General features: G+C 35.1%; 4 protein-coding genes and 1 pseudogene across 5 annotated transcripts; 1 reads left to right on the top strand and 4 right to left on the bottom strand.

Moving 5' to 3' along the window:
* Nucleotides 1-28: 28 nt before the first annotated feature.
* Nucleotides 29-2,824, bottom strand: LOC103872493 (annotated as a pseudogene).
* Nucleotides 2,825-4,508: 1,684 nt separating this feature from the next.
* Nucleotides 4,509-7,525, top strand: LOC103872492 (cytochrome P450 72C1). The gene is given in 6 exon segments (XM_018652666.2): nucleotides 4,509-5,035; nucleotides 5,569-5,786; nucleotides 6,481-6,725; nucleotides 6,799-6,928; nucleotides 6,930-7,186; nucleotides 7,284-7,525. Coding segments are annotated over 5 exon segments (942 nt in total). The 5' UTR covers nucleotides 4,509-4,752; the 3' UTR covers nucleotides 6,996-7,186; nucleotides 7,284-7,525.
* A 2,544-nt stretch (nucleotides 7,526-10,069) lies between these two features.
* LOC103872491 (solanesyl diphosphate synthase 2, chloroplastic) lies at nucleotides 10,070-12,605 on the bottom strand. Its single transcript, XM_009150896.2, has 6 exons — nucleotides 12,171-12,605; nucleotides 11,918-12,042; nucleotides 11,712-11,839; nucleotides 11,526-11,629; nucleotides 11,317-11,444; nucleotides 10,070-10,750 (listed from the first exon to the last, which is right to left on the bottom strand). Exons 1-6 carry the CDS (start codon nucleotides 12,409-12,411, stop codon nucleotides 10,202-10,204), a joined length of 1,275 nt encoding a protein of 424 aa, XP_009149144.1. The 5' UTR covers nucleotides 12,412-12,605; the 3' UTR covers nucleotides 10,070-10,201.
* An 826-nt stretch (nucleotides 12,606-13,431) lies between these two features.
* LOC103872490 (SH2 domain-containing protein A) lies at nucleotides 13,432-16,833 on the bottom strand. 2 transcript variants are annotated; one of them, XM_009150893.3, is made up of 12 exons: nucleotides 16,492-16,833; nucleotides 16,127-16,318; nucleotides 15,832-16,041; nucleotides 15,663-15,746; nucleotides 15,509-15,586; nucleotides 15,268-15,432; nucleotides 14,952-15,197; nucleotides 14,572-14,861; nucleotides 14,336-14,498; nucleotides 13,922-14,259; nucleotides 13,761-13,838; nucleotides 13,432-13,683 (listed from the first exon to the last, which is right to left on the bottom strand). In XM_009150893.3, exons 1-12 carry the CDS (start codon nucleotides 16,648-16,650, stop codon nucleotides 13,665-13,667), a joined length of 2,022 nt encoding a protein of 673 aa, XP_009149141.1. In that variant the 5' UTR covers nucleotides 16,651-16,833; the 3' UTR covers nucleotides 13,432-13,664. The 2 variants fall into 2 exon arrangements, with proteins under 2 accessions (XP_009149141.1, XP_009149142.1); XM_009150894.3 differs by having other exon boundaries at nucleotides 13,761-13,832.
* Nucleotides 16,834-17,261: 428 nt separating this feature from the next.
* LOC103872489 lies at nucleotides 17,262-19,680 on the bottom strand. Its single transcript, XM_009150892.3, has 4 exons — nucleotides 19,263-19,680; nucleotides 18,366-18,955; nucleotides 17,585-18,100; nucleotides 17,262-17,496 (listed from the first exon to the last, which is right to left on the bottom strand). Exons 1-4 carry the CDS (start codon nucleotides 19,516-19,518, stop codon nucleotides 17,353-17,355), a joined length of 1,506 nt encoding a protein of 501 aa, XP_009149140.1. The 5' UTR covers nucleotides 19,519-19,680; the 3' UTR covers nucleotides 17,262-17,352.
* Nucleotides 19,681-20,949: the final 1,269 nt, after the last annotated feature.

Here is a 20,949-nt window from a genome sequence, read left to right as displayed (position 1 = left end):
ATTTTAAATGATTGATTAGATATAGAGGTAAAGAAAGCGATGTGAAACTTTAATGATTAAAGAGCAGTTAGTTAATGTCATAATCCTTCCCACGAACTAGAAGTTCGATGGATGAATTTAAGAGTATTGATCATAGCCCACCACATGTACCTTCTATTAATAAACAAATAAATGTAATCTATCGTTTTCCAGAAACAGTTGCATTGTTGTTGTGCATCCTCAACAAGTCATCAGGAGTTACAAGAAACCAGCCTCCATCTTTCTGAGCCGACAGCTTCTGGTTCACTGAGTCTATAACCACACCCACATTCCCAAAACCATATATCTGAAGACCATTGTGCATTCTATTCGGTTTAGGTTTGAACAGCAACTCCTTCTCTTGTGCAAATACTTCCAACACTTCTTTCAAACTCAGCACCTCATTGTCATCCACCTGAGCCCGAACCGGCTCAAAGTGTTTCTTATCTTGTGCCTTTGCCCTTGGCTGAGACACTTCTACTCCTTCAACAGCTTCCATCAACATATCTAAACCACGTTTCAACTGAATCCGGATCCTCTCGTTTGCTGAAAGCTCCTGAGGGAATAACCCTTTCCATCCGTAATACCATTCATGGATCTCTTCGAACCTCGGTTTAGAGAGTAACCAGTGGTACAACACATCCAGCCATTTGGGGAAGAAGAACCTCTCCATCAAATCAGCCATCAGGTGTATCGGCACTGCAGCTGCCCACTTCATAACCCAATTGAACCGGTCTAAATCTTGGTTTGCCGGGTTTATCTGAAACTCTTGCATGGCCAGCTGAAGTTTGGGAACTATGTAACGTCGCATAAGTTGTTCGCAGCTTGTAGCATCGAAAACCGTCTTCCATGGAGTAAGAATAGTGTAGGCGGATGGATCACTAGGATGCCAAGCATCAAGAACGCTACTCAGTTTCATCTGAATGATCTGATACAGAAACTCCAACTTCTGACCAAGTATTGGCAACCAAGGATGCACCCAAACATGGATAGCAACAAGTTCCCTCCGCGGATCCCAATATTCAACAGCAGTTGACAGTTTTGGCAGCACTACTGTGTCCGGAATCGTATGCAAGACAGACGAAGGCAGCAAATTGTCCCATGTCTCTAAAAATCTAAGCATCGGCTCAGGGTCTTTTGGTTCCCAAGTATTGATGCCTGCTATACGCACAGCAGGTAACACTACCTCCGAAACTAGTTGGCTAAGGCATTGATAATACCCATATACTTTGATTATCCTCGACTTCCAAAAGCTTTCTCCAAGAACATACAGCCTTCAGACCATGCACTGCATCCCTTAGAGGGTCTCAACCCTGAAACATTCTTATAAAGAGAGGCAAGGCCAGCGAGCAAGCAATGGTGGACAAGTTACAAAGGTTATAATCATCAGGATAGCTTCTTTGCAGGTCCTCGAAAAGACTAGCAAGTGAATCAAGTGTCAAACTCCCAGACGTATTCTCCACCTCGATCCGACTTATTTCATCTGAGATATATTCCATGTTGTCTGAGTGTGTGTTTTGTCTCTCTTCCTCCTTTATAAGCATCTCCTTCTCCTGCTGCAAGCTTAAGGCTGATTTCCTCTTGTTCCTCAAGTCTCTATCAAGTATCAATCTTCTGAATTTCATGTTCGACCAAATCAACAATCAGTCACAAGTTGTGCTGTGGCTCCGGCATTGGAACATCTGCTTCTCTTGCTTTCTCCTCTGCATCTAAATTTTCCAAATTAGTCACAATCCGAACCTGAGGTCCTCGCATATCAATAATGGTCTGCCCACCACCAAAACCCTCTTCCTGCTTCTTCTCCAACAACTCCTATGCAGTGACATAAACCTCCTTCCTCGTCTTCTTCTTCTTCCAAAGATTCCTCCCTCCTCTCTCTATCATTCCAACTTATACTAACCGCAACATTCTTCTTCTCCTCAACCTTCTTTAAATCAGGCAACTTCGCCTCCTTGAAATCATGGTAACCCACACCCGTATTCCTCAGCCTCAATAGGAGCCACAATACCTTGCTGGTTCTTCCCAAGCCCACCTCCCTTGTACCCCATCTTTGCAAGCAGCTTCATACCAATTCCTTTAGTAGCCTTCTCAAACTTACCTATATCACCATCCTTCTTCGCCTTCTCTCTCATCTTCGCCCCCTCAGCTATCTTCTTCCCAAAAGCACCCGGCAAGAGACTGTCCTCCTCATTAACATTAACATCAACCTGATTAATCACATTATCCTCACTATCTATTTCATCACTACGTTCACTATAATCCCTAACAACCTCTTGATTAGGCATAAAGGTACCTGCAGAAACAAAATTGACCGGCTTGGTTAAGTCGGCTTCCTCCCGATCCATGCGCCGCCTCGTCCTCCGATCTCCGCCGCTAGAATCATCGGAATACGAATCGCTCTCGGCGAAGACTCCGTAAGAAGCGTCGTCCATGGCGAAATCAAACAGATTCCAAAAACTATCCGCGATTGAACCCAAATCAAGCAACTCGGGGTTTGTAAGTATCGAAAGAAAAATATTTACAAGATTGAGCTTTTTGAATGATATGATGGGCTTATTTATTTGTGTATCAGAGCCCATATGTTTGTTTAACTTTCTCACGTGCTGTTATTTTTGTGTAACTCTCACAGTCTCACGTGATCTCATCTTCTTCCTTTTGGACTCTTGTTGTGGCCAGCCAAAACCTTGTCTCTTGATACTAAGAGTTAATAAAAATAAAATCGAGTTTTGCCTATAAACATGAGTTATTATGTCTCGTGACCATTGGCTAGAATTAACAGCGATTGTTTAGTAGTTTGTTCATAAAAAAAAATTGGTAAAGAAGGGTGAAAATGAAAGTATATTACATCTCAAATAATACAAATTACAAGGGAAGCATTAGGTATTTTAGCAAAAAAAAAAGGGAAGCATTAGGTAACAATAAATATATTACAAAGGTTTTACTGTTACAACCAAAATATTTAATTGTTCAGTTTTTATTCTAGAAAGTAGAAACTAAAACTGGTGTATTCTTATCAGACTAACATGCATGTACACAAATCTAGGTACTAGGTATGAGTCTTTAATCCATACTCCCGTTCATATTAAGTGTCATTTTAATGAATTTTTTTTGTTACAAAATAAGTATCATTTTCAGTTTTCAATGCAAAATTTATTAATTTTATTCTATTATTTGTTTTTCTATTGGTTGAAATATGGTTAGGTGTATAAGTAATTGTGTTTTTATATAGAAAACATGCAAAATTAATTGTTTTCTTAATCAGTGTGCAAAAATCTAAAATGACACTAAATATGAAACATATGGAGTATTTTCTAAAATTACTTAATCACGTTTTTTTGTTAGGAGATAGTTTCCCGTTCTTAATTAAAATTGACAATTATGGTGATTGTTTCAGTTCTCCATTATATTTTTTTCAAATTTCCAATGTTTTTCTTTCTGATATAAAAGTCAATATTTTCTGGTTCACACAGTATAATTAATATAGAGTCAATAAAATTTAGGAATATTTTGTTTTCTCTAACCAACTTTTGTTTGTTTGCAACAATATAAACACATTCTCATCTGTCTTTAAAGAAGAGTTGTTATATTCTGTCTGAACCAATTCAACAAAATCCCTTTTATTCTGTACAAACGACACAGATTTGGGATTTTAGACCACAACACATCCATAAACGTCCTACCTTTTTAGACGTTATTACAACTAAAAGTCGGAGCTGACTATGACTAGACTTTCAGTTTTGTTTCTTTCAAAAATCTTGTTAAAACGTTGAAATCTATAACTACAAATTGTATTCACGGTATAGAAATACGCATTAGTTTAGCGTTGCGATAAGTTTTTTTTTTCACTAACCTTAGTCTATTTATTATTTCTTGAACAAAACAATAAACTACTCCTAGCTAATTATCAAATAAGCTTACGTGATAACTATTTTAATTAACCAACAACGTCTGTAGCTGTTAGGTCTATTTTGTCCGTCGTGGATTTTAGTAAATGATAATGACCCTAGGCTACGCGTAATTGCATTATATTAAAACTTAAAATTAATTGATATGGTTGGACGAACATTATCTCATATAAATTATTAATGTTATATCACATGCGTTTCGTAAGAGAGTTGACATTGCTATTCATCGTCTCCAAAGAACAACGCCACCTGGTTTCATATTTATTGTCTGCCATTAAATTAACTTTACACTAACAAATCAATATCGATTACTATCTAAGTTTTAACTTTGATAAATTTTAAGAATTTCATATTATCTACCTGAATTGCGTGAGAACTCTCCTCTCCCTAACGTATACGACAAAAACAGACTCCAACACAAAAAGGAGAAATGAAAGTAAATGGAAGTATCATAGAGTATATTAAAAGTGTCAAAAAGAAAAAAATACACAAATATTCATGCAATAAAGCCACATGCATGTAGCGTAAGGAGAGGAAGACAAAATTAATTTTTTGGAAATACACACCAAATAACTTTTTTTTTTGAACACTACACCAAAGAACTTGTTGTTATAAATTCATTGCCAGTTGCACATACAGCGATTTATTACATACATCTTCTCTCTATCCTGTGTAATATAAACAAGTTTTATTATACGTTTATATCTATTCACGCAATACAGCTGCCTCCAACATATATAGTCAACTGATGAAATTATAAGCATCATCATTATAGTCTTGTCTCCTTTCTTTTTTCTCTTTTTCATAGATCAATAACAAAAAGATATAGATGATTGAGATAATTGCAGTAAGAAAAGTGTTCTTGATCGGAGTTTCGATCTTGATACTGAATTGGGTATGGAGAGCCGTGAATTGGGTTTGGTTAAGGCCCAAGAGACTGGAGAAATATCTGAAGAAACAAGGATTTTCTGGAAATTCTTACAGAATTTTGATGGGAGATATGAGAGAGAGTAATCAGATGGATCAAGTTGCTCACTCTCTTCCTCTCCCTCTCACCGCTGATTTTCTCCCTCGCATGATGCCTTTTCTCCATCACACTGTTCTAAATCATGGTATGTCTTTTTTTGTCACAAAAATCATGGTATGTCTATCAAACTTAATTAACTTAATTCTCAAGTTTTTGGTGGTTATATATAGTTACTTGAAGAACATGTGAATCTAACTAAGTAAAACCAACTAGACTTGACTTTGTGTTAGATTCATAATTTTTTTTAAATTAATTTGGTTTGGAGTTGCTCATCTTCATCATCTTGGTTTCTATTATTTTCAAAGATATTAACCGAGAGATTCATCAGAGCAAGGGACTAACAGAGTTTATCTGTGTGCATATATTATAATGTTTTTATCTGTACAATCGCATAATTAAGATCTAAATCTGGTATCTTTTTTCTTCTTCTTATGGTTATAATAATCGAAATATAGTTCTTCTTATGGTTATTATAATAATAAATAATCACTTTTTAGCGTATCCTATCAAATTACTTTTCTCAAATACATGAATCATTCTTGTATGTGTGTTTGTTTTCATATGTAGATTAGTTAACCTTCAAATTAACAAACGGTAATGCTTTTTCTAAAAAAATAGGGAAGAAGTGTTTCACATGGTACGGACCGTACCCGAACGTGATAGTAATGGATCCAGAGACACTACGGGAGATAATGTCAAGACACGAACTCTTCCCAAAACCAAAGATTGGGTCACACAATCATGTTTTCCTCAGTGGTCTTCTCAATCATGAAGGTCCTAACTGGTCCAAACATCGAAGCATTCTTAATCCTGCTTTTCGTATCGACAATTTGAAGGTATTTTTATTTTTTGGTGAAGTGATGAAAGAATGAATATACACTGCTCATTTTGACTCTAATAACTATTTTAGCTTTTTTTATAATCATTTTTTAACTCTCATATTGTGAACTTCATGGACGTCATTTTCGGCTCATTCTTTTGATTTTGATCAGTTTCATTCTCTTTTTCCCGTTTTCCGAAAAGAAAGTCAGATATGCGTAACGTCTTTTACCTGTTTCTCTCGGTAGTTGAGAGTTTTTAAAACAATAAATACACTAATCATTTACTGTTAGATATTTTTCTAAAGAATAAATTTAATTATTGTTTCTAAATGAATAAATATTTTAAAATAATACTAATTTAAAGAAAAAATAGCAAACAGAGAAAAGTCAGCAAAGAACTAGAATCCAACACAATATAAAAGTCTAAAAGGGAAAGAACAGAAAAAGCCAAAAAGACATGTTACAAAAGGGTGAAATCATATTTCAAATCACGAATTTCTAACACAATTTTTTTTGGTCGGCATGACAATTTATCATTTCATTATCTTTAACCAAAAAACTCATTAAATAAATGTTTTTTTGGGTGCAAATAAATAAATGAATAAATGTTTATAATCAACAAATCCCATCGTGACCTTTTTGCATAATTGCATGAGACTGGTTTTGATTTTTTCGATAAAATGATATTTTATTTTGGAAATGGATATAGAGCATACTTCCAGCATTCAGCTCAAGTTGCAAAGAGATGTTAGAAGAATGGGAGAAATTAGCATCAGCAAAAGGAACAGTGGAACTTGATTCATGGACTTATTGTCATGACTTGACAAGAAACATGCTTGCTCGTGCTTCTTTTGGTGATTCCTACAAAGATGGCATCAAAATCTTCGAAGTCCAACAAGAACAAATTGATCTTGGTCTCCAAGCCATTCGTTCCGTCTACATCCCTGGATCAAAGTACGAAAATATATAATTTTATTTAATTTAGTGAATTTTGCTGATTAAATTTCATGTTTTCTTGTATTTGCAGATTTTTGCCAACAAAGTTCAACAAGAGGTTGAGAGAGACCGAAAGGGACATGAGGGCTATGTTTAAATCTATGATTGAGACAAAAGCGAAGGAGATAAAAAAAGGAAGACAAGCCGACAAGGACAGCGACTTGTTGCTCTCGATGTTGGCTTCGAATACAAAGCAAATCAAAGAACAAGGTCCAGATTCAGGGCTGAGTCTTGATGACCTGATAGATGACTGTAAGGCCTTCTATCTAGCTGGTCAGAATGTGACTTCTTCATTGTTTGTTTGGACTCTTGTTGCTCTAAGCCAACATCAAGATTGGCAAAACAAAGCAAGAGAGGAGATCTCTCAGGCGTTTGGTAACAACGAGCCAGATTTTGAAGGGTTAAGCCACTTGAAAGTCGTAAGTATTCATTTTCAAAAGCTACTAAACCACACTACAATAAAATAAAATAAAAATTGTTTTATGAACTTTTTTTTTATTGGGCCATTATCTTTAGGTATCAATGATCCTCCATGAAGTTCTCCGACTCTACTCTCCAGCTTACTTCACATGTAGGGTAACTAAACAAGAAGTGAAGCTAGAGAAATTCTCTTTACCCGAAGGAGTTGTTGTCACAATACCAATGCTCTTGGTGCACCATGACCCTGATCTTTGGGGAGAGGATGTGAAACAGTTTAAGCCCGAAAGATTCGTCAATGGAGTTGCAAGCGCAACCAAAGGAAGACTCTCGTTCTTGCCGTTTAGCTCGGGACCTCGGACTTGTATTGGTCAAAACTTCTCGATGCTGCAAGCTAAGCTCTTTGTGGCAAAGGTTCTTCAACGGTTTAGTGTAGAGCTCTCTCCATCGTATACTCATGCTCCTTTCCCAGCTGCAACTACGTTCCCACAACACGGAGCTCATTTGATCATTCGCAAAATTTAGAGGAGGTAGAAAAAACAAAGGTGCTTCCTTTTTTTGTTCATCAACAAAACAGAAACTCGAAAGTGTAGTAAATGCAGTTTGAATCCGGTCTTTATTTGGATGATTTTGTATATATAAAAAACAGATTCAAATCTGTAAATTTCAACTTTTTTTTTTGTTCACGAAATTGCTCTTTGCACAATTGTTCAATCACACGCATAAACCATACATACTATACAGATATGTGGCGGTACAAAGGCGGGAAACGCCTCCAACTAATTGAGTAGTTGTAGTTTTATAATTTTAAAATAAATGACACTAAATGACTGTTTTACCCCTCAGCTCGTGCTGTCACACATGTGTTTTCATTTTCATATAGTACCGGCAAAACTTAATCATCGACGCCTTTGTTGTTTTGTTTGTCTAATTTCTACTTCGTTACAGAAAAAAATTATCATGCTTTTTATATGTTAAAAGGAATTTGTCACGTGAAGTGAAATAGGATTTGTCATAGTTTTGTTGAAATCTCGACAAAATAATTAACGAACATGCTTTGAGCTTGTTTAGTCTAATATAAGAGGTACATAATCAAAGAAGATAAAAGGAATATGAATGGTTGGAGAGAAACATGAAATAGTAGTATTCAATTTTTTTTAACGATTATCTATAAATATTTAGAAAATGAATAAAAGATAGATATAATTAGGCCTGGGCAAAAAAATCCATAACTCGAAATCTGAACCGAACCCGAACCGAAAAACCCGATATGTACCCGGTTCGAAATGTTAAAAATATCCGAATGGATCTTGTAAGGTGGTACAAAACATATCCGAACCCGAAGTGTTATTAACCAAACCCAACGAATAACCCGAAAAACTGAAAAAATCAGAAAATCCGAAAATATATCTGAAGAAACCGATCCGAATATCTAAAATAATATACAACTAGATTTTGATCCGCGCTTAGAAAGCGCGGATTTGTTTGTTTTTCATTTATTGATCGAGAACTGATTTACAAACTACCATTATTTTTGTTTCGAACTATAACAATTGAGTTTTAGGTTATTGTCATTTGTTTTTATTTTTCTTTTCAAGATATGGTATTTCTTCGAAATATGGTAGTTTTTCTATAATAATGTTTGAGTTTTAAAATTTGTTTTCATATCCGACCTAGATTTATGGTTGAACCTATAGACCCGATACATTGTATATAATCTGGTTCGTATTTAATAAAAAAATTGTTAATTAAAAATTCGATATACCCCAGTAAAAAAAAAACTCACTATTAACCTGCGATCTGATAACATTGATCCGACAAAACATAAAATATCTGATAGTATTTTTTAAAAAAATTGATTAAATTACTCATATATTTTTTAATATTACATAAATCAATGATTCATTAGAATTTGATGAAATTTTATTATGTTATCCAAATAAAAAATGATAATATAAAAAAGTTATTGATATGAAAATATTAGTTTATATTATTAATTAATAACTTATTATAAGTTTATGTTTTTATTTTAGATTAAAATTTTTATTTTAAGATAGTTTTTAAAATATTATTGAACACTCGTAATTGCCATATCAATATTATGTATAAAATGATATTATCCATAAAAATGATATTCAAATATGTATATGATATATGATGTAGGATATAGGATTTTGGTTTGTATTGAAAATCTGTATAATATTCAAATGATCTATTTTAAATATTGATATGTGTATTTAAGAAAATAATATTTTCATGTTTGTTAATTTATATATAGTTCATAATATATTTATATTTATATTCAATTTAAAGTTAGTATATCTTTTAAATATATATATATATTTATAGATTCATTTAGGTGTATTTGTAGGCTCAAAACCAAAAAAACTTAAATGCTATTAATGAATTTTATTAAACTCTTGTAAAAATAAGGATATTTTTGAGAAAAATGCAATTTTCATCAAGGATATAATTTGGGAATGATCTTCTTTTAATGGTATTGATATAATTATATATACTTCAAATATTCAATTTCATATTTATTTTCATATGGTATTTAACAATAAGTATTTAAAATTTAAATAACTACCTTAAATACTTAATTATATATAAATAAATATACATTTCTTATGTTTTGCTTTTAAATTTTAGATTTTATTTTGAAAATATCCGAACTGATTCAATATAACCCGAATCCGAATGATATATGATTACTTTATGAGTTCTATGATGTGATACAAAACCGATCCGAATCCGATGTGTTATATTCGAACCCGATCCGTACTTGCAAATTTACTAAAATGGAACCTAGGAGGTGTTATAAAAGAAAACCGAAATTCGAAAAACCCGATCCGAATGCCAACGGGTACCCGAACGCCCAGACCTAAATATAATATAAATATATTAAAACGTTCAATTAAGCCAAGAAACTGTTTCATTATTACTTTTATGACGAGTAAAAAAATAAAATATGTGTGTGAACAAATAAGAGTGTTACAATTTCATATTCCCTGAAGCTAGTCAATCCTTTCAAGATTAAACATCACCATATCCTCGAGAGCTGATCTGAAACCACTTCTAGGAAGACAACTCAAGTTCGTTAAAGCAAGCTCTGCTTTCTCCTTGGCCAACTCTTGAGCTCTCTTGATCCCACCACCACTTCTAACCATTTCAATCGCTTCTTCAAGCGATCCAGGCTCGCAAAACTCAGACTCAATGATCTCTCTTAGCCTCGGCTCATTCTCTAGGGCGAAGATCACTGGCGCCGTTATGTTACCTTTAGCTAAATCATTTGCTGCAGGCTTCCCTAGCTGCTCTGAGGATTGAGTGAAGTCCAAAATGTCATCAACTACTTGGAAAGATAATCCAAGATTTTTCCCGAACTGATACATTTGCTCTGCTACTTCGTTTTCGACGCTACTGAATATTGCAGCTCCTTTGGTGCTTGCAGCTACTAATGAAGCTGTCTTGTAGTAACTCTTGAGTAAGTAGTCATCGAGCTTGACGTCACAGTCGAATAAACTCGATGCTTGCTTTATCTCACCGCTTGCAAAGTCTTTGATCACCTGAAAAAAGATAAATCAAGTTTTATTTTTCTTTGAATAAAAAGGTCCGGAGCCGATAAACCACAGCATGTAATATTAGTTTTGTTGGGATTTATTAAGCCCATGTCTAACTCTATATTATCTAATTAGTACGATATTGTCCACTTTTGGTTTTAGAGGCCGGTCCGCATGGATTTACTTTTGGTTTCCTTCCCAAAAGTCCTCCTACTATTAGAGTTGGACCGCTCTTTTTTTTGTCTAATTCTCCAATGTGAGATTTAGTTTGTTATATTGAGATACTTTCAATCTTTGATTCTAGAAGTTTTGTTCTTGAGCATTGAGGACCTCTAACATAATGGTCATGATACTTTTCAGTCAAGTCCATAATCCCCTAACCCTTAAACCATAATATGTAATATTAGTTTTGTCCTAGAGATCTCGAACCAAAGATCTCTAACACAATGGTCATGATACTTTCCAGTTAAGGTAACGACCTTTGGTGATAAACCAAGATTCAGACTTATAGTGTTGTTGTATTGTCTACCTCCTTCCAATTTCAAGAAAAAGGAAAAGAATCTTGTACTAACCTGACTTATGAGCTTAATGACTTCTAGGTTCTCAAGATTAGCCAAGTACCATGACGCTTGAGCAAACATGAAATCACCAGCTAGCACAGCTACTCTTGTTCCGAAAAGCTCGTGAACCGTTTCCTTTCCTAACAATCACAAAAAAAAAAAAAAGTTTTAAGAACACTTGCCAGATAAAATGTAAATCCAGATCAAAACTTTTGTCTCACCTCTTCTCATATCACTTTCGTCTAAGACATCGTCGTGTATCAAACTTGCGGTGTGAATCATCTCAATGATCTCAGCTAAACGCTGATGCTCTACCGTAAGCTCCCTGCACCAAATATTTTAACTAGAAATCATCATTTTTATTGCTAAAAGATTACAAAATCTTTAATGACAGTTGTATAGATTACTTTAGGCCAGCTAGTTCCGCAGTGGCTTGTGATACGAGGAAGACCAAACCGGGTCTCATTCTCTTACCACCAGCACTGAATATTTGCTCAGCCGCAGATATCAGAACCGGATTCTCTGCACCAACAATCTAATAACATAGAAGAGGCACTTACACTTAACACTCTATCTCTCACTTTTAAGACACGAGATAGAAGTAAAAACTAACCGAGAGAAGATTGTCGTTCAAACTCTGTAGATCATCAGCCACTACTTCAAACAGACTCTCCAAAGATATTGGCTTTCGTGACTCTTGCCTTAGATTGATCATCACTGTTTTATCTTCACCAAGACCTACACAATCAGAACTCATCAAACTCCAGAACCGAAACAGAGCAAGCATTCAATTACTTAACCAAACGAAACAGAGCAATCATTCAATTGATTGTTTTAAAATGAAAAAAAAAGCTAAATATCCATACCATTGACCAGAGCACTCTCCTTGGGTTTCGCCGGAATCGCTCTGCAGCTCCCTGAATCTCGCCGGAGAAATACCAAGTTTCCAGCACCGTAGCTTCTCCTACCAATACTACAAACTGTCTTCGAACAGTTCCCAAAGAAGATTCGACGAGTTAGAGGAGAAGAGCTAGAAGAGCACCCGCATGGCATCAGATCAAGAACACTCGTACCACCCAAGTCTATATTCCGACAAGACATCATCATGTCTCGAAACTTCGGAAACTGAGAGTCTTGTTAGATTATGAACACGAGGGAAGTGTAAAAAGTCTTGATTTTGTTTGGGTGGACGAGACAAAACCACATGAGAACTCTCTCTCTCAAAACTCGACCTTTGGAGGAGAACAAGAGAGAGAGAGATTTAAGATTTGTTGTGTCCGTTTTTTTATTCAATATACAAATGGTGAGAGGGAAAAAAACATTACTTTATCAGTTCAGAAGCTGATATGTCACCACGTGTACAGTACCTATTGGTTTATCATCTAAGTCGTATCAAAATTATTTCGATATTAGAGAATATCCTTTTCCGATATCAATAAAGTTAGGAGCTCGTTACAATGTTAATTATTTTTAGATCTCATTCAGTAACTTTATAACTATTTTCCTTACCCTCCAATAGTACAATTATTAGGTTCTAGGAAAATTAAATATTAACAAAAGAAAAACTGAATTACATATTTCCTGTTGTCAAAAAAAAAAAAGAATTACATACTTGATAGATGATACTTCCATTCCATCCATTTGCATGATTGCAGTTAGATTATTAACTTTCTTTTTAGTTATCTTACAATTCTAATCCATGTAGTTTTACTTTTTAAATGACGTGTTCATGCCAATGAACTACCAATCAAAACTTAGTAATGTTATCTTGTCGAATACATTATACATCATTTTTTTTGTCTGAATATGTGATTTGTCTTAATTTTAAGTTATTTCTTTAATACTATATAGGATATGGCATATCTAACTTTAATTACAAATCTTTTTAAATTTGGAATAGAGACAACTAAGTACTACCATAATCAATTTTAACTTTTACAACTAGGGAGCATGGACCAATCAATAATAGTTGGGGTCATAAATGGCCACGCAAATATATATAATCAAGCCTACGAAGCAAATTTCGTATCTCCTTTCTTTCTTGTCGGAAACTGATAAATATCCCAATCAGTTTTTAAAAAGACAACACAAATTGCTTTCCACTAATTAATTTTAAAATCACTGAGCTTTACAGAAGTTAGTATCATTAAGAGACTTGGCAAAAAGTTTTAAGGAAACCTCATAACGTCAGAACAACCAACACCACCTTTTTTTTAAGGAAAACACAACTTGCTTTCCACTAATTGATTTTTAAAATCACTGAGCTTTACAGAAGTTAGTATCAATAAGAGACTTAGCAAAAAGTATTAAGGAAACCTCAATAATAACAGACAGTTGATTGTAAGAGTGTGTTTTGACATTCAAATGCTCCTTACGATCCTGCAAAAAGATTCAACAAACCAAAATTTCAAGACCTTTACTCTCTTTGCTTCAACCAAAAGCTATATATCTCTCACCTTCCAAGCCGAGATAGCTCAGGTTCCGCCAGTAGCATATCTTGCAGAGGTTTTGCATCTGTATACCTTTCACTAGAACTTAAAAGAAAACAAATGTCACAAGATAGAGAGAGACATAAGAGAGAACAAGAGAGAGAGATAGAAATAGAGATCTTTCTTACTCGCAGATGTGATCGACAGCAAGCAAACGATGACGAATAACGAAATCACGACCAACGTAAGTCACAACCAATGAACCAGCATCAGGATGTGGCCAGCTTCTTGAAGTAGGGAACCTGAGGATGAAAGTCCCCGGTTCTTGACTTTGAAGTGAATGTTCTGCCTCTTCTTTAGTAACGAACCCTTCTATCCATTTAGGCGAACAAGAGCGCCACATCCCGTTAATCAATCCCCTCGATATAGAAGTAGCAACAGGGAACAACCAACACCACATTTTCTCAAAATTCTCTTGAGTTATGTAATCATAGCATCCACATATCCTCCTTAGTAGCTCAAAATCCTGACAAACAATGTCACATTGTGAAAACTAAACGTCCAAATCAAAACTTTTGATATATGAGAAAAGAGAGAAGAACCTGGTGAGTGAGAGATCTACTGCTGCATTTAGCTATTCTCATGAAATGTTCTTCAATCTCAATCACCACATTGTCCCAATGAACATTTTGATAGTTCCGAGAGATCAGAATCCACGCATTTGTTCCTTCTGCTATTAGCTTTCTCGCCATTTTGATTTGATAACTGACCAAAATAAAAAAGAATCACGTTTCAACCTATTCTCTGTGATTGAGAGACTGATTAAGTATATATTTACCCGTGATGGGAGCACCCGGAGTAGAGAGAAACTTGATCTGCAAACTCAGAAACTTCCTCATCCCCTGCGTTGTTTGTGATTTCCTTCATAATGAGAGATCTCTCTGTCAAGTTTCCAAGGCAGTATTTGAAAATCGTCGAGTCTGAGATTGTATATCTTCTAGAACCCGTCGAGCCTCTAACTTCAGTGTTGTCTGAGTCAGTTGAAGATTGATCTTCTTCTTCTTCTTCCTCTTCTTCGTCCTGGTTCTGAGGTCCCCATGCCATACTAGTACCATTTCCACCCTCAAACTAACTCAGAGAAAAACAACAATGCAGAATAATTAGTAAGCTTTGGCATAGAAAAAGAGAAATGTAAATCAGAGAGAAACTGGATTTTACCTCACTCTCAGGGATCTTTTCTTCTCCCAATTTGATTCGTTTCATAGACAAGGAGCTATCTGAAGCTCCATTACTTGATGGCACTCCTTCAACTAAAGGACTCAACCTTTTAGGGGTAACAGAATCACCACCGGTCCTTGAGATGCAACGCATTTGGTTGGTAAAAGCTTCTAGGAAAGGGTAAGAGCCCTTGTTTGGTATTTCGAATTTGATGCAGAACAATCTCTTGTCACACTTGGAATAATGCTTTAACCAAAAAAAAAAGTTAGAAAATGCCACAATGTCACTCACAATGGCTTAGACTTACAATCACTACCTGAGATATTTTGAGCTTCAAGGAAGCACATCCGTTCAATAAGGTGCACGGTTTATCTTCCGCTGAGAATTCAACTCCATCATAGCTTACAAGAAGGGGAGCCTCCAAGTCACTAGTCTTCTCAACAGGCGTCCCGCTATTAGCATACAGTAGAGAAGCCACAACCTAGGTGTGATCAAACCAATCAGACATGTTTTGCCAAAGGTAAACAAGTTTAGACAAAAGAATAAAGAGAATGAACCTGCACATCCTTGCGCACAGGTTGTCCAATAGCATTTGATAAAACAACATCCAAGGAAAAAATCATCCCGCAAGATGCCTATTAAGAAAACAAAGATGTTCAGTGAGAACGTCAAAAGCATAATATACAGTTACACAATAAAAACTCTTTAAACCTTTTCGCCAACGATACTCCAAACACCATCTTCATCTACTTCGCAGGTAGATGGCTTCTCAACAGATAGCCATAGAGGTGGGTCCTGCGGCCAAGAAATGAATAGAGAAATAAAGAAAAATAGGAGAAAGAGTCTTTTAAGACGGCAGATACTTTAAACAGATAGATACCTTTGTGTAATGATTGTTTACATGGACAGTAGACGGCAAAACTTCTCCACAGTGGATGAAACCTTGAACGCTATAACCATCTCCACCAACACTAAACAGCGAAACCCTTCGCACATTATCTGAGTTCGTGCCATTGGTCATTACAGAAGTCAAAAGTTTCTCTCCTACCATCTTTCCACAGATATAAAGGCGCATGTAGTTTCTAGAAACCTAAGAAACAAACAGAAATCAATAAATTCAAAGAGTTACTTATTGATATAAAGAGTGTTGTGTCTTCAGAGATGTTATTTATTACCTCACAACCCACATGAACCCATCTTTGAAGAGGGAACTCAGCAGTTGTAGAAACGTTAGGAACCTCGGTCCAAGAAGCAGTGTTTACAGGATCAGGAGCTTCCTTGTGAAGGAGTGTCAACGGCAAAAGGATCATCTTCTTGTTTTCATCTAGCACCAGGAAAGGCGCACTAAAACTCATGTCGGAATGAACCTAAGAAGAAAAACCGTTAGAAAATCTCAAAAGATCCACCCATATCTTCCCTCTATTCCAAAGGTTGGAACTTTCGAATCTACTCTATTACAGAACCGAACAGATGAACATTTTTCCGACAACACAAGACATAAGGAAAAAAAAAAGCTTACTTTTAGTTCTCGAGACCTTACCTGTCTGATGATTGTTGAAGGGTACGTGGTGGAATCCAAGAGATAAACCCAGAAGCAGAGAGAGAACGTCTCGAACTCTTGCTTCTCCACTTCGACATCGACATTGAAATCCTCTAAGAGAGAGTACTTCTCGGTGTCGAGTGCACAACCATCCGCCATTATAACCGCCCTGAAGGAAAGGAAGAAGAAAAAAGCTCTCGACTTTGCGAGCGAAGCCCTTGAGAAAAGAAAAAAAACTTCGATCGGGAGAAAAGGAGAGACCTTTGCTATCACTCGCTTTTCTCGTTACACAAACAAACTCAATCGGTATTAGCTTTAAAGGAAACTGAAAAGAAAGGTCTTTCTGACGGCTGTTAATTAACGGTTGGTACCGTCTTCCGGTGGTTTCAGTCTATAGGGAAGATCAGGGAATAATCCAGTGCTTCGCGATCACGGTACTAAACTGTATGTAGCCAATCAAAATTTTAGATCTTTTTACTGGCCTTGGTACAGTAACATTTCGTCTTTTCTTTTGTAATTTGGTTTGGTTTTATTCTGATTTGATACAATGCAACTATGATTTTATTTGGTTTTTCTGTTAATTAAGAAAAATCAAAGTATAATTAAAATTTATTTAATTATTAATATATTCATGTTAATTACAATATTTTAACCAATAGTCGTTTAGTTGGTTCAGACTCTGTTACACTAAAATATATAATAAATTTCAGTCCGGTTTGACTATTTCGAATTGTTTCGGTTTGTTTTTCTATTTGGATGCCCTAAACATATCTTTCTCAATTCCGATGATATTAACAATCAAGATTCTTGATGAGTTCATTGACAAATGTCTTCTATAAGCATTTAAAAGAAAAATTTACATTATTCCACTTGAATACCGGTCTTTGGTACAACAATGTCGAAATCAGATACAGTCCATTCTGCAATTTGGTTCTTGCTCATATATATTTCAGTTCCTAAATCTATTGACGACCAGTGTCTTTTCACCGGTTCTGTCCCTGGATCCTGCAAGTTTGTGTTGTAAACAAAAAATTATAATAATGCATTTACGTTAATGCTAACATGCAGGTGTATTTATAGATTACTACAATACCTGGTAAAAGTGAAGTGACTGAGAGAGTTTTCCGACATCAAGTTCCCAAGTTCTCGGATCTCCAATCCAGCCTTGTCCTTTCTTTGTCGGATACCCAAACTCTTCCCACACAGGATGAGGCAAGATCTGCAGAATCTCCTGCGGCTGTGGATTACTGTACGGATCGCAAACATCGTACGGAGCTTCCGCGAAACGCGCGTTTCCAGGAACGCAGTAGTAGTGATACGCTTGGTAAGGGAACCTCTCCTTGTCCGTCCTGTGAACTTTAGTCCCGTTTGGGAACGCGTGCTGCGGTGGACAAGCGCCTAGCCGGTTGGGGCTGCAAACGGCCGTTGACTGGGGGTTGATTATCATCTCGCTGTACCTAGTGACGTCGCTTGTGACGTCACCGTCGCATTCGCTACCGTCGTTTTTCCAGCAGCTTCCCATGTCCATTAGATAGAACTGGCTCCCTGAACCGCCACCTTTTAGAATCTCTAGCTTGAATCTAACCTTGAAGTCCGGCGATTTCAGCGTCTTGTGCGTCATAGAAAGATTACAAAAAAAAAAATTATCAAAATTATAAAAAAAAAGATTACAAAACAGAGTATTTTAGTTCCAAAACCATTATAGAGTTACATGTATGGAGTCATAAATATTTTTTTATGTTACTCTTAATAAAAATATTTTTTTTCTATACCATGGAGAATGTACAATCTACGTATAATAACTCTTAAAAATTGAGGGATTTCATTTAGCCGACCATAATCAAAGAAAAATGAAACAGAGGATTGGATCTTACCATCTTCATCATTCCTCTAGTATCGTAATGATACCCACCGGAGAAGCCACGAGAAGCGTCAGCTCGTAGATAAAGCATCAACCATGGATACTTAGAAGAAGTCTTCAACAAATGATGAAACACCCAACTCTCATTACCACCAACTTTCTTCTCCCATTTCACCTTATAGTACGAGTTATTACCAACCACGGAGTCATCTTCTTGGTCAGTATCCAAATCCCAAGTCCCATAAAAACTCCCACTCATAAGCCCTTCTTGATCCACAATGCTTGTGTACTTGTGATGCATCGTTGGCATATTCATACATCCTTTTCCAAAACATGGAAACCTCCCCGTAGGAGGAAAAGGTTTCGCCTTTTTGCCGTTTTCAGGACATATCGCAGCTAAAGTATCTGTGTTACCGTTCTTCAGCATTATCATCCAAAACTGCCATGGGTTCGGGTCGTCCGTGACTTGACATTTGTTTCCTAAGTATATCTCCTTTTGAGCAGCGTAGATATCTGCGTTTTGTCCGGCGTTTATGCCTCCGTATGTTCCGTTTTGTACACCGAGTCTATTGTCTACTTCGTCAACTTTGTGGTTGATCTTCACTACATATGTCCCAATAACATAACAAAACAGTTTTAGCTTGAGGTTTAAGACATCAGTTCTTTCTTCACATCTGCGTTTGCGTTTACAGTTTCTTCAGATGAATCTATAATCTTAAACATCTACTCAAGCAAAAATTATTTGTTGGTATTGACGTCAGCAATTTGCAAAAATGTTATAGAGAAAAACAGAAAATTGTTTGAAATTTCAAAAATGTGAAAAGATTGTTTGAACTTTCCTTTTTTGGATGTAAACGCAAACGCAGAAATTGCATTTGAAGTAAGAACATAACAACAATGTGGATTTTACCGGGCAAGCTAGAGTAATCGAGATCAAAGCAATCTGCCATTCGTGGGCTTCCCATGTTCTTAGCTTCTTCACCAACCTCGTTGCATTGGTTCCATGATTCTATAGCTACCCTTAAGCTATCATTTTTCATCCCGGGATCTCCCAAAGCTGATGCATATTGGATATTTGTTGTTGCACAGTCTGATCCGACAAAGGAATATGAAAGAAATGAAAGTATAATCATAAGTTTGAATGACCCATAGGTATTCTTCTCCATTATCGCAGAGCTAAATCTCTGAAATTTTTCTTATTCTATTTTAGTTAGCTTCATAAGTATATATACAAAGCAGAGGCAACACCGTGGCTGGCGTTATGTGGTAACAAACACATTCTTTTAGTTTTCTTTTCTGTTGTTAACAAATTTAATCAATACTATTAAAAGGCAAAGAATTTAAATAAATCTACTTAAAAAGTTGTTTGGACCTTTCCTTTTTTTTTTTGGTCTTCTTTATATATCATATATTATCCCTATTTAATCTTACTTTATTATCAGCAAAATAAATATTATTAATTAGGCTTTGGACGTTTAACTTAAAAAAAAGAAAGATAATTTAACTGATACAACCCATTCAGAAAAGAAAATTATAAATTCAATTAACTTTTGTTATAGAAAAAAAAATAACCAAATTAACTTTAGACCTTTTTTTTATAAAATTTCAAATTATGAAGACCATTTTATACATAAATACATATAAATGTAACATTATTTAAATTGTATGGATTTCTAATAATAAAATATCTGTCACAAACTGATTTTTTTTATAAAAAAATTGATAATAGTTTGATAGAAAATTAAAAAAGGAAAAAAAAATAATACTTGCTTCACTATTTTGGTAGATTGATAATTAATATATTTATAAATAAACTTAACAATATTTGTTAAAAGAAATTTCTTATACAAGTCAAATATATATTAATATATCAAAAATTTATAAAACAAAAAATAAACTATATTTTTCTCAGTGGGTTAATAACGGTCTTTTTGATTTTCAGATACTTTTACTATATTCATTTTATTATATTCTATCCCACTATATATGAGTAATTAGATCTTACGGTTCGACCAAAAGTCTGATTCGGATATGAAAACTCAATGAAAACATTGTACCGGACTGAAATAATAATAATAGAACATCTTTTAAATATTTTAGATATCTAATAATAAACATAAATTCATTTAATATTTGAGTTTACGATCACCAAAAAATACCCGTGCTTCTTAAGCGCGGCTCAAAATCTAGTTATCTTTTTAAAATTATGAATTTTCTGTATATTTTTCAACCAACTAAAAATAGAGGTTAACCCTAATTTGTAAGTTTTTTTTCCTGTTTATCCATTTGTAGAGAATTATATGTTTTTAAGAAAAAGTACTTCCGTCACACTTTACGCTTGAAGAGACCTGTTGTTGTTATCCACAAGACTGCAAAAGAGGTTGGTAATACGTTAAGTGGAATGTATATCTTACGTTGAGGTTTCTTAAGTTATCTAAAGAATCTTGTGAATTAGTCTTTCCTTACAGCGCACGTTAAGACAAAAAACTACTAAGTTTAGGAGTCGGACAGAATTAATTATTTCGCGACAAATCCTCCACACTTGTAAGATATCAGTTTGTGAATAATGTGATCACTATTATTAGGTAAAGCTTTAT

The sequence above is a fragment of the Brassica rapa genome, chromosome A06 (assembly GCF_000309985.2).
Source record: "Brassica rapa cultivar Chiifu-401-42 chromosome A06, CAAS_Brap_v3.01, whole genome shotgun sequence".
In the NCBI taxonomy this organism is placed as follows: domain Eukaryota; kingdom Viridiplantae; phylum Streptophyta; class Magnoliopsida; order Brassicales; family Brassicaceae; genus Brassica; species Brassica rapa.
The sequence above is the reverse complement of the archived record's forward strand: the minus strand, read 5'-3'. Positions and strand labels throughout refer to the sequence as shown.